Below are 13,904 nucleotides of genomic sequence, written 5' to 3' on the forward strand. Positions count from 1 at the left end.
TTACTTTTGAAAGAGAAGGGGAAGGAGGAAGAATCACATTCAAGCCAGCAACAGGATCACTCTGCCTTCCCCCTGACTAAGTGATAATTGACTCATTATTCACAGTCACAGTTCTCAACCTGCCAAGACCCAGATGTACAACACTGGCCTTTACAACATGTGACAAAAGTCCAAAATAAAGGATACAAACACAACATAAAGTCGCAGAAGGCGGCGGCTGAAATGATGGAAAGATTCACACATTCACTCTGCAGATATTTTTTCAGTCTTACTTTTTAGAAATTCCACTGTCAGTACCTTAACAATGAAATAACAAGCCAGTTTAGGTCTCTAGAAAAGTAAATCTGGGTCTCTCAAGAGTAGTATCCATCATAATTGTGTGTCACTGAAAAGTATGTTGCAGACTTCAAAAAGATATTTCTATCAGAAAGTATATGCAGCTTGATAATTTTTTTTTCTCTCCTGCTATCTATCCTCTATATTGTTTAAAATTCTCTTTGTCTTCAAATTTGGAAGGGAATCTTTTGAAAATGTCCACTGATCACCCACATATTTCAAAGAATAATGAAGTCACTTATCACAAAGCCAGAGAAGAGAGCTACCAGGATTATCAGGAAAAACTTCCTGTCAGTGAAATCTGTTAGATGAAATAGTAGCCCCAGAAGAATGATAAAAGTCTCATGGTTTGAAACATTTCAAAGCCAGACCAGATGCAGCAATCAATAACATACTGTAGAAAACCTGGCTTGGGACAATACACTGGACAAAACAATACAAACTATCAGGTATTTCCCATTGTTTTTCAATTCAGTGAATTCATTCCAAAACCAAAAATTGGGTGAGAATGAGAAACAGGCCCCTTTAACTATAAAAAAAATAATACAGCAAAGCTACTGTTGTTAAGTTCCAATTTACTTCTTTGTCCTCAAAATCATAGAATCATAGAATCATTAAGGTCGGAAAAGACCCTTAAGATCATCGAGTCCAACCATTAACCTAGCACTGCCAAGTCCACCACTAAACCATGTCCTCAAGCACCATGTCTACCCTTCTTTTAAATACCTCCAGGGATGGAGACTCAACCATCTCCCTGGGCAGCCTGTTCCAATGCCTGACTACCCTTTCGGTGAAGAAGTTTTTCCTAATATCCAACCCAAACTGCCCCTGGCGCAGCTTGAGGCCGTTTCCTCTTGTCCTATCACTTGTTACTTGGGAGAAGAGACCAACACCCACCTCACTACAACCTCCTTTCAGGTAGTTGTAGAGAGCAATAAGGTCTCCCCTCAGCCTCCTCTTCTCCAAACTAAACAACCCCAGTTCCCTCAGCTGCTCCTCATAAGACTTGTGCTCTAGACCCTTCACCAACTTCGTTGCCCTCCTCTGGACACGCTCCAGCACCTCGATGTCCTTCTTGTAGTGAGGGGCCCAAAACTGAACACAGCATTCGAGGTGTGGCCTCACCAGTGCCCAGTACAGGGGCACTATCACCTCCCTGGTCCTGCTGGCCACACTATTTCTGATACAAGCCAGGATGCTATTGGCCCTCTTGGCCACCTGGGCACACTGCTGGCTCATGTTCAGGCGGCTGTCAACCAAGACCCCCAGGTCCTTTTCTGCCAGGCAGCTCTCCAGCCAGTCCTCCCCTAGCCTGTAGCATTGCATGGGGTTGTTATGACCCAAGTGCAGGATCCAGCACTTAGCCTTGTTGAATCTCATGCAGTTGGCCCAGGCCCAACGATCCAGCCTGTCCAGGTCCCTCTGCAGGGCCTTCCTACCCTTCAGCAGATCGACACTTCCACCCAACTTGGTTGTCATCTACAAACCTAGTGAGGGTGCACTCAATCCCTTCATCCAGATCACCAATGATGAAGATACTGAACAGGACCGGCCCCAACGCTGAGCCCTGGGGAACACCACTCATGACCAGTCACCAACTGGATTTGACTCCATTTACCACCACTCTCTGGGCTCAGCTGTCCAGCCAGTTTTTAACGCAGCACAGAGTGCACTTATCCAAGCCAGGAGCCGCCAGCTTCTCCAGGAGAATGCTGTGGGAAACCGTGTCAAAGGCCTTACTAAAGTCCAAGTAGACAACACCCACAGCCTTCCCCTCATCCACTAAGCAGGTCACCTTGTCATAGAAGGAGACCAGGTTAGTGAAGCAGGACCTCCCTTTCATAAACCCATGCTGGCTGAGCCTGATCCAGTTGTCCCGCACATGCCGCGTAATGGCACTCAAGATGATCTGCTCCATGACCTTCCCCGGCACCAAGGTCAGGCTGACAGGCCTGTAGTTTCCCGGATCCTCCTTCTGACCCTTCTTGTAGATGGGTGTCACATTAGCTAACTTCCAGTCAGCTGGGACCTCCCTGGTTGACCAGGACTGCTGGTAAATGACGGAGAGTGGCTTGGCAAGCTCCTCTGCCAGCTCCCTCAGTATCCTCGGGTGGATCCCGTCTGGCCCCATAGACTTGTGGGCATTCAGTTGGAGGAGCAGGTCGGTGACGGCCACCTCTTCGACAACTGGGACTTCACTTTGCATCCTATCTCCATCTCCCAGCTCAGGGGCCTGAAAACCCCGAGGATGATCAGTCTGACTATTAAAGACTGAGGCAAAGAAGGCATTAAGTACTTCAGCCTTCTCCTCATCCTTCATGGCAACGTTTCCCTCCGCATCCAACAAAGGAGAGAGATTCTCCCTGGCCCTCCTTTTGTCACTGATATATTTGTAAAAACATTTTTTGTTATCTTTAACAGCGGTGGCCAGTTTAAGTTCTCGCTGGGCCTTCGCCTCTCTAATCTTCTCCCTGCATAACCTCACAACATCCTTGTAGTTCTCCTGAGTCACCTGCCCCTTCTTCCAAAGGCAGTAAGCTCTCCTTTTTTTCCTGAGTTCCAACCAAAGCTCTCTGTTCAGTCAGGCCGGTCTTCTCCCCCACCTGCTCGACTTACGGCACATGGGGACGGCCTGCTCCTGCACCTTTGAGACTTCCTTCTTGAAGAACATCCAGCCTTCCTGGACTCCTTTGCCCTTCAGGACTGCCTCCCAAGGGACTCTGTTAACCAGACTCCTAAACAGGCCAAAGTCTGCCCTTCTAAAGTCAGGGTAGCGGTTTTGCTGACTCCCTCCCTTACTTCTCCAAGAATTGAAAACTCTATCATTTCATGGTCACTGAGCCCAAGGCAGCCTCTGACCACCACATCACCCACCAGGCCGCCTCTGTTCGTAAACAGCAGGTCCAGCGGGGCACCTCCCCTGGCTGGCTCGCTTACCAGCTGCGTCAGGAAGTTATCTCCCACACACTCCAGGAACCTCCTTGACTGCTTTCTCTCTGCTGTGTTGTATTTCCAGCAGAGATCTGGTAAGTTGAAGTCTCACACGAGAACAAGGGCTAGAGATTGTGAGACTTCAGCCAGCTGCTTGTAGAATACTTCGTCTGTTTCCTCATCCTGGTTGGGTGGTCTATAACAGACTCCCACCAGGATAGCTGCCTTGTTGGCCTTCCCCCTGATCTTTACCCATTAGCACCCAACCTTATCATTACCTTCATTGAGCTCTAGACAGTCAAAATACTCTCTAATGTACAAGGCTACCCCACCACCTCTCCTTCCTTGCCTGTCCCTTCTAAAGAGCTCATAGCCGTCCATTGCAGCACTCCAGTTGTGTGAGTCATCCCACCACATTTCTGTGATAGTGACCACATCATAGCTTTCCTGCCACGCAATAGCTTCTAGCTCCTCCTGTTTATTGCCCATGCTGCGTGCATTGGTGTAAATGCACTTCAGTTGGGCTATTGATCTCCTCTCCAACATCCAACACAGGCATGCCACCCCTAGGATTATCCCTAGCAAGCCTGGTTTTATCCCCTTCCCCCTTCGCATCTAGTTTAAAGCTCTCTCAATGAGGCCTGTTAACTCCTGAACCAGAATCCTTTTCCCCCTTTGCAACAGGTGAACCCCATCTATCTCCAGCAGTCCTAGCGCCATGTAAACTGCCCCATGAATGAAATGAAATGAACGAAATAAAAATGCTGGACTGAGGGCCAGCAGAAGGCCTGTGAATCCCTTAAAGCCCTTCCAACTTATGCTTTGATGGAAAACCTGGGATTCAAATCATACAGTGACTTTGTGCAGGACTCCTGAACAAAAAATAATTTTACTCACAGTAACATGATAACTGTCTTGCACAGAGGTCATAAGTACAAATTTCATGTTCATTCCCTATGTCCATTCTTTAAACACATCATCAGCAAACAGCCACATTTTAAAAAAAGAACAAACCCTGTCGCTGAAATGTTTCCATAAAATATCACTTTGAGATGTTCAAAACACCGTAACATACTGTAGGGAAGTACCTTTATTTACCTATTTGCAACTATGTAAACCGTTGTATGGTGCTGAGTTCATTTACCCTAAATGCCAAGCTGTAAGAGGAAAAAACAAATTTCAAGGCCAAAAATCGAATCTGTTGGGAAGACAATTTTTAAGCCCTTCTATTTCTTTTTGATAATTCAATCAAACTAGCTCCCAGATTTTCTGCAGTAACCCAGTCAAAACTTGCAGCCTTCCTCTGCTTGTATATTACCCAGCTGAGAACAGAACGTAGTGTTTTATTTTAAAGTTACTTAGCCTAGAAAACCCGCTCTGATTTACACTCTTGAGCTATCTTCCTGTTTCCATGTATTTAAATGCATAAATCTCTGTAAATCAATGCAGTTTGTCCAACTTTTCATGACAAAAAGCCCAAGTATCCCACACAGTAAGTACCTGGAGGATTTCAGTATTAGGGTCCTATATGCCTGTCCATAAGTCAGAGCAATCCAGGTGCAATTCAAGGACCCAAACTTCATTATGTGGTGCTGTTTTAAGAGTCTTAGGGCATCCTGCCTAGCCTCCTGCTGCCACCCAAAAAGGCAGTGGATATTCCATAGATACTATGCCATGTCTGCCAACCCTCAGCATCTGAATTGTCTGTCCTCTAGCTGTCTGAATTCCTAAAGTTCCATTCCAATCTTACTCAACCAAAACGCTCACTAATTTCAATAACAGTGATCTCACAGCAGCACTGAGCAAGCAGAACTCTCCTGTCAAAGTAACTTGATCTATAGAGCAGAGAAAATAACAACTTACTTGCCTAAATGTCCAAATTAATATTTGTAACACATCTTGAAAGTCCAATATGTCAAACATTGTGGTCTTCCATTTCTACATTTCACCTCCAATTAACGAGGGCATTTTTGCTGCTGAATCCACTTTTCCTCACTGCAGTGTTTCCCCAGTGTAACTCACTCATGCCTATGGAATTCTTTCCTCTTTACACCAGAACAGAGATTCAGCTGGTGCAGCCTTTTCCCCTAACGTCTTTGATCTTACCCTGATTAAATGACAAATAATCAGTAAAAAGTATTATTTATTTACATTTTTTTCCCTTCAAAAAAGGTCAGCTTTTACTATAATCAGTAATATGGGCTTGATTCATTTCTCAGTAATGCCAGTTTCCTAAGGAAATTTCACTACACCATGTCCTCAGCTAGGATAAATACATATTCCATGGACCGGGACAAGTAACTTCAGTGGGATGATTTCTGACTTAAAAGGGCAAACTCTTAAGTCTTGTGACTGCCATTTTTTTATACTTCCCTTACTGTAGTATGTTTAAAAACCAGACAAGAAAGGACTTTTTTTGTACGTGCTCCTTCAGGGGAATGATGAATGACTGTTACTCTCAAGTATATTTCAGCTACTCTCACACACCTGCTTTAGCTTAATGTACAGCAATACTTCTTCAAAACTAACTCAGCTCTTAATTTTCAAAAGTTTAACTGTTCTTTTACTGTATCAGTACCTCTTTCTCTTTCCTAATGGAACCTATATGTTCTGGTTTTATGTAGTATCTGTACTTTATCTGTATCTGTAGATATTCTGTGTCTCCTTTGTGCTTTAGATAGTGTCAGTGTTAGAAAAGGGGCAATATTTCCTGTTTATACCACATTCACCCCAGCTGATCATTTAAAAATACGTATTATTCTTCCACGGTTCAACAGTGCTGTTGCCGGATACCTTCTCCATTTGAATATTATAATGCAGTCAGCTAAATAACAAGGCAAATGTGCACTTGACCATTTCAGCAGCCTGACATAAGCAAAATCCTGCTTCTTCCAACAGATGATGATGAAATATAATCTTTAAAAAATTCAGAAAACTATGACAGAAATCTTAGAGCAGATCCTCAGCTGGTATTAACCAGCAGAGTCCTATTAAGAGAGCTGTGCCTCTTAATATCTACCACGGATCAAGTGGTATCTATCACTACCAAGCAATGCCAACATACTAGATCAGATTTCTAGTTCTCACAATAGTGTTGGGGGAGGGGGACAGCTTCAGGCACAAGCAGTACAATTGACAGTATTTTGCAATTATAACTTGACAGTGTATCAGGATATAAAAGCTGGAAGACTTTTTCCAGAATTTGATAAGGGTGGGCCTGCTTCCAACGGTTTCAGAAAATCTACACTGTCCTTTGCAGAATGCAAACAGTGTTACATTTCAGAAACTGTGTTTGAGGGATAGTTTAGGAAGAGCTTTAAATTAGACAGTAACTAGTGGGAGAATACTAGGTGTACAGGAACCCTACACTTCTTTCTGAGTCTTGGCTACACTGAGCCATACTTTGAACCCTAGCTAAAAGAAACAATGCATTTGAGTTTATTACTTAAGTAAGCACTGTGTTTGTTACACTTGCTTTTTTTTTTTTCTTTTTTACAGTCAAAGCAACCACAAATGTGCTTAAACTCATCCTGAGCACAAGGAAACTACATTAAATGCATATGTTGGGAGCACTGTAAAAGAGAAGGTGATATACTAGTAAATCAGGACAAAACTGATTTTTAAAAACTTCCGTGTACTTGCATTCTAGAAGAATTCAGCACTAGCAGGTAAGTAGATAAGCACTGTAAGAAACAAGTGAATTGTATATAATTAAAAACATCTGACATCTCCATACAAAGTATTCCTTTCTTAACAAGTAATATCATAAAAAGATTACAGCAGGTGGGAACAAATTAATAAAATGTCAGAGAGCCCAAGAGTTTCTAAACTGCTTGATTTTGGATATTATAATTAAGACATTAAAGCATCTTCAAAAAGGCCTGACCTTTTTTTTTTTTTTTTTTTTTTTGGAAGGCAAATATCTACTTCTTGAAATTAGGCATTTCTATGTGGTTTTATACTGGACACAGAAAAGCACACAATCCTATAAAGAGTTCAGCACTAAACTGGAAGTGAGGTCACTTGATTTCTGTGTCTGATTGTCCTGTTGAGCCACTATATGGCTCTGATCTCTGACATTATTTGCTTTGTGTCATTTCCACATCTGGAAAAGAGGGCTAACAGTGCTTCCTCACCTCAATCCAATGACATGAAACTTAGCCAACAGCTGCATTTAGCACACTTTGATGCCTTTCAAGGCAAGGTGATGAGTTAGAGCAAGCATTCATTCTGTGTTACTGCTTTTTATAGTACTACAAACTTCAACCATAGCCAATATGCTACTATAGGATGGAATCTGTATCAAAGTATCAACAGCAAAATTACTAAATATTTCCCTTTTTTACATTCTAGAAAATCAAAGTTATGCAACAGAATGAAAATACATTTTTTTCCATCTGAAACAATCTTTAGAAATTGTTTAGTAATAAAGGCATCACAGAAAAGAGCAAAGAATTGCTATTAGGGAAGCACTATTGTTCAAAGGCTGTCAAAGTTTCCAGGAGTCCGAGTGCCTCTGTCCTTATCTGGTGCTGCCAGTGAGCTACTGTGCAAATGAGCACTTGTCATTTCCCCTCTTTATGCCTAATTTTTTTCTGTCTATACAATGGAGATGAAGTACTTTGCATAGCAAATACCACTGAGATCTAAGGACAACAAATATCCATAAAACAGATCAGCTATTATTGTTTCAAAAATAATCTATTATGCTTGTATCCAAATGTCTGGGTTTTTTCTACATTTAGGGGCTCTGTATGATATTTGATTTTATACTATATTGAATGAAGGTTACATAGAGATAGCTACGGAAATTATGATCAATAGAAAATGGCAAATTTTTTCTCCCAACCAATTCTTTCCAATGATCCAGCACAACACATCAATAAAAAGCTTTGAATTGATGCTGTTTCCCTATTTCATGCCCTGTTTAAGTTCCCTGGGGATGACAGATTAATTTAATTAGTTTTATTGAACTGCCTAGTTGCTTTTATTGGCAAATCCACTCGTAGGAAGAAGGCTGCAAATTTCTCTTGGGGTTAGCATTGTCCTACTGGTCCATTTTTAAAATTAAAGTGAATTTACTGTCATTTCTTATATAGTTTTCTGCTATTAAGACTCACATTTGTAAAGTGCCTCCACTGACACTTATGTAGGAAGCTTAAAGTCGTTGTTTTTCCTAAACGTGGTTAACGAAAAAAGGAAGCAGACAGCTACCGTCAAATGGACTGTGAACTAAATACATCGCTCAGCTTTCACTGGGGAATTAAATTAATCTGATCACAACACAGAATATGGCTCTTGCATGCCACCTGGAAGCAGAGAAGTAGGCAGCCACTTTCCAACTTCCTCTGCTTGGCAGCTTGCTCACACAGAAGCATCAAAACAACAGCACTGAGGATACAAAGTATATATCCAAGGTTCAGTTTGCTTAGAGATGGGTCTGATCAAAGTCCTCAGACTTCAACACACTGCCAGGCAGTGTGAGGTATATGAAATAGAGCAAAATTAACAGCAGGAATGTACTGAATTTAATCCCAGTGGTCATATGCCCAGGACCATGGAAAAAATATGAATCTAAACTTAGGTTTGGATAAGAATTTTATTCATGGCAGCATTTTTCTATGCAGCTGACTGATCCATGATCCCATATTTTTAGAAGTGGGAGAGGAGTAATTTAAAATCTGGATGAAAAATTTGAAGCTTAGATCACTTTTTTTTCTGTATTTTTTGTAGAAGGTCAAAGGAGGTATTTTATGCTTCAGTGAATCTCCCAATCTTCCTCTGAGTTTAGAAAAATGAGCAGATGCTGCCTTCTAATTTTGGACATCATAGTTCTCTCCACCAGATTTCAAACACTCTTCCTAAGATTTGAAAGAGCCTCTTGCCCTGTGTGGCACTTCTTTAAAAAAGCGGGGATTGGGTCTATTTCCATGAGATTCTGTCCAAAGTTGTTCTAGGAAGTGAAAAGACCACTCATTGACCACATCTACAGAAATCTGTGTCATTGATTCCTTTGTATATCCAACTCTTCTGAGGCTTCTTCAACTGCACAGTCAAGAAATAACTCTTAAGGTTTTTCTTTAGACTTAAAAAACATAGTGGAGTTGTACAACCTCAAAGCAAATGCCAGTTAGCTGTTTTATTATCAGATTGTTTTAATACTCAAAGCTAAAAGAACAAACTAATGAAACTAAATATGTAATTTGGTATAAGCATAAGAGGGTTCAGTGATTCTAAGAGCAGCACTAATGAATGTATTAAAATAAATGACTAATAAAATTATTCCTCTTGCCAGTATCTTTGCTTTGGAATTGCACAAGAGGTGGTCATTTTTTTCCAGATGCTGAAAAGTTCTGCAAAGCTTTACAGCGAGCATGAAAAATTTCATCTTTCTGGATCTGTGCTCTAATTACTAAATTATATTCCCATGGGTTCACCAGCCCTTTCATCTATCTATTCGTTTTGTTAATATTACCCTTTTGACAAAAAACACACTTTGGATGCTGTATGTAGGAAGAGAGACTTACTAGAATCTTAACCTAGCTCTCAAGTGTCCATCCATTACAGAATCAATAAAAAGGCTTGAAAATGTTTCCAATTATGGAGGGAGTGCTCCCATACTTTTTAAATATTATGCATTTAAGATATATAGGTCATGTTCTGTTGGAGTATATATGTCTTAAATGCTTAGCTCAGAGTTTTAAAATTACGTTTAAGTATGTTTATCCATGTCCCATCAGATCTAAGTGAGGTAAAACCCTTACTATAGGATATACTTGTCACTTAGTCTATGAACTCTCATTCTGTCACAGCACCAAGCACACTAAAAAACAGAATAATTGGTTTTTTAGGACTACTAAAATCAGGAAGATTAAATTCCTGTATCAAAGATATAATTTTATGGTCCAACTAAGTTATAATGTATCTGTGTGCTATATAAACCATACACATATCACTAAATGAATTACACAGAATTCAGAAGGACTTTATTTTGACTCCAAATCTTGTTCTACTTGAGCAAATAACACAAGGAAGAATAGGATCTCTATTCTTACACTACAGAGTAGCCAAAGGTAATATCACACATTCAGATATAAAAAGACAACATTCTAAAAATGTGATTTTCTTGATTAGGATATTAGCAATCCTCAAAAAGCCAATGAAAGTTAGGAATGCAAAAATTCATTAATACTGTTTAAATTTCCAATATTTACAAGAATGGAACTATTCTGTCAGCAGAAGATCCTAATGTGCTCGCAGGGGGTCACCCCAAACTGACATTTATAGCCTCAACGAGTTCTTTTTAGATAAGCTAGAACAGTCAAGGATGCTTGGGTTTTTGTACCCAAGGTATATTCTTTTCAATTCCACTGTTGTGCTGGTTTTGGCTAGGATAGAGTTAATTTTCTTCATAGAATCATAGAATCGTAGAATCATAGAATCGTTAAGGTTGGAAAAGACTCTTAAGATCATCAAGTCCAACCGTTAACCTAACACTGCCAAGTCTACCACTAAACCATGTCCCTAAGCACTGCATCTACACGTCTTTGAAATACCTCCAGGGATGGGGACTCAACCACTTCCCTAGGCAGCCTGTTTCAGTGCCTGACTACTCTTTCAGTGAAGAATTTTCTCCTAATATCCAACCTAAATCATAGTAGCTAGTATGGGGCTATGTTTTGGATTTGTGCTGAAAACAGCATTGATAATACAGGGATGTTTTCATTATTGCTGAGCAGTACTTGCAAAGAGTCAAGGCCTTTTCTGCTTCTCACACCACCCCACCAGCGAGGAGGCTGGGGGTGCACAAGAAGGCAGGAGAGGACACAGCTGGGACAGCTGACCCCAACTGACCAAAGGGATATCCCACATCATATGACGTCATGCTCAGCATATAAAGCTGGGGGAAGAAGGAAGGGAGGGACGTTCGAAGTTATGGTGTTTGTCTTCCCAAGTAACTGTTACACATGATGGAGCCCTGCTTTCCTGGGGATGGCTGAACATCTGTGTGCTGATGGGAAGGAGTGAATGAACTCCTTGTTTTGCTTTGCTTGAATGTGTGGCTTTTGCTTTACCTATTAAACTGTCTTTATCTCAACTCACAAGTTTTCTCACTTTTCTGATTCTTTCCCCCATCTCACCTGGGGGGAATAAGTGAGCAGCTGTTTGGTGCTTAGTCACTGGCTGGGGTTAAACCAAGATAGTCCTCTTAGAAAATTAACTCTATCCTAGCCAATATCAGCACAACTGTGTGTACATTTAACTAATGAAGAAAAATAAAACATTATTTAGGAAATCAGATTCTTATGAGATGCTTCCAAGAATAATGTAGAAACTCCTGGTGAACATATCCTTGCAATCCCAACTAGAGAGCTAGTACAAATTCATGCACAAGTGAAAATCACCTTATATAAATATGGTACCCTGTGAAACCAGTGGGATCCAATTAGTTATGTGTATGTCTTCTGTTTCCAATGTTATCACAATCAAAAACCTATCAGATGGTGATGTTTTTCAAGGAATTTTTTTAAAGAGCTCCTATATATTTACACACACAACTGAATGGGCTTGGTTATTTGTGTATACAAATAGCTATCTCCATATATAATTAAGCAGGACTGCAAATTCTGACATTAATGCTCATTGTACAAAGATTTAGTATGTGGATCAATGCCATTATCAGGCCAAATTCAGAAAGGTAATCTGAAAATGGTCAGATTTTACTTGACAGTAACCACAAATATATCCCCACAGTAAATACCTGAACTCATACATAAAAGTGAAAATTGCTGGAACCTATTAGCAGGTAGTCTTACTATACTATGACAGTTCCTTTTAAAAAAAAATAAAAAAATAAACCAAATGACTATTTTTCAAATGCAAAATTAAGAAAATAAGAATGTGATATTTTATAAAGTATTTTACACTGTTCTGATGCTAAAATGCCTTGTGCTGTAAGTGGAATTTTTGCAGGTCATTGGTTTATAATGTAAACCAGAACCTTTGGGTATTTTTAAAGGAAAATGAAGGTGGGAGGAAAACAAGCTGAGCTGTTGTGTTTACACCAGCATAGGAAACTGCATTTCTAAGCATCTGATTCAGCTAAAGCTCTACCTTTCATACAGTTTTAGTGGCAGATGCTACAGTGACAATGAAAGTGACTGAAATACACGCTGAGGCTCTTTGCAAGTAGTATCATGATATACAGCATGCTTCTAAGATAGGAGCTATATCCACTGTATCAACCATACATAAAGAAGACCAGAACCTAATTTTCAATCCTCTTATCTCATCCCCCAGTGTCTCCTTTCTCTTTTATTTTTTATTGGGAGGAGACAGAAGGTTGTCACAAGATTATTTCTATGGCAGCTTCGACTCCCCCACCGGTTTTCTGCTCAGTGCCTGTGACTGACACTTAGTTCTGCCTGAAGGACAAGGACAGGACAGAATTCTGAGTGCCAATCAATGCAGCATGCCACACGCTATAATTGAAAAATACAGCGCTTCTGCAATAAGATGAGGACATCATTTTTAGTGGTAAAGAGAATTGTAAGTGAGTAACACATGGCTCGCACTTATTTTTATGGCACTTGACTTAACATGGCCAAAAGAAATGAACCTCAGCTACAGAATTTGGATCCAAATCTAACTGCCTGTAATTCAGCAATGCTCAGATCAAGGTTAAGCCCCATCTTTTATTTCATCTGCAGAGCATGAGACCTTTTCAGCCTGATCATCCTAATCCGATGTCCTGATGTGCCTTCACCCAAGTTATCTGTTAGCTTGGCACACACAATAGCATAGCACAGCAAGCCAGTGTTAGTAAATCTGTGAAATTATCCAAATTCACACCCCTAATCTTAGGCCATGTCATAGTATTATGTATTTTCCTTAGGCTCTTCTTCTTTTATGGAACCTTCTCTAGCAAAACAATGCAGGATGTACTTAGGAAAAGCCTATCCTTCCAAATAGCGCATGGTCCCCCACTTCCCTAAAGCGAGCAAAACATGGTTAAACACCTGTAGAGACCTACCTTAGCAGTCTGTGAACCAAGCTAAGGAAAGTTGTCCTTAGGGATCCCACTGCTGATAGGAGAAACAAAAGCATCACAAGGACTTGCCTAAGGTCACAAAGCAAGTAAATAGCAGAACGACACTAAGTACGACTGCTTCTCTTTTTACCTTCCCTTCTGGCAGCGATTTCTAACGGGTGATTTGGGAAGTTATATACCTTTCAAAAGATAAGTGAATGTATTTAGAAACTCTTCATATGACTGCTCATGGCTATTAATAAATTGATCAAGGATGCTGTTGTTTAACAGTTGTTCTCCCATGATCCACAGCTTGACAGTCGAACAAGTATATCTGCTTTAGTAGGCTGCTTCTGCAATAGAAAGAAAAGAGCCATATGTATCTGTAGGCAGAAAACAAATTAACACAAGAGTCCCTAACTCACATAGATGAGCACCAGACTGCCAAATTTTTCTTCTCTCCTTGTGAAGTTCTGATCTTGTCAGTGGGACTTTACACATTTCCCCCAAAATTCATGTGGACATAGTAATTTTAAGTGCAAAGGGAGAGACTGTGATCATCTATGCCTGAAATTTATGTCCTTGGGTAATATGGGCTACAGAAGTG

The 13,904-nt window shown here is 40.5% G+C and overlaps 1 protein-coding gene across 1 annotated transcript in view; it reads right to left on the reverse strand.

The window, feature by feature from the left end:
- The window catches only part of IFTAP (intraflagellar transport associated protein), a gene marked incomplete at its 5' end in the record, with an annotated part of 35,704 nt that extends 22,104 nt beyond the window's left edge, over positions 1 to 13,600 (reverse strand). The window contains one exon of the mRNA XM_082318635.1: positions 13,498 to 13,600. Coding sequence (XP_082174761.1) covers positions 13,498 to 13,600 — 103 coding nt within the window. The remainder of the gene's footprint in view (positions 1 to 13,497) is intronic.
- Between the last annotated feature and the right edge of the window lie 304 nt (positions 13,601 to 13,904).

This window comes from Platalea leucorodia (genome assembly GCF_965183815.1).
Source record: "Platalea leucorodia genome assembly, chromosome: 7".
Lineage (NCBI taxonomy): Eukaryota > Metazoa > Chordata > Aves > Pelecaniformes > Threskiornithidae > Platalea > Platalea leucorodia.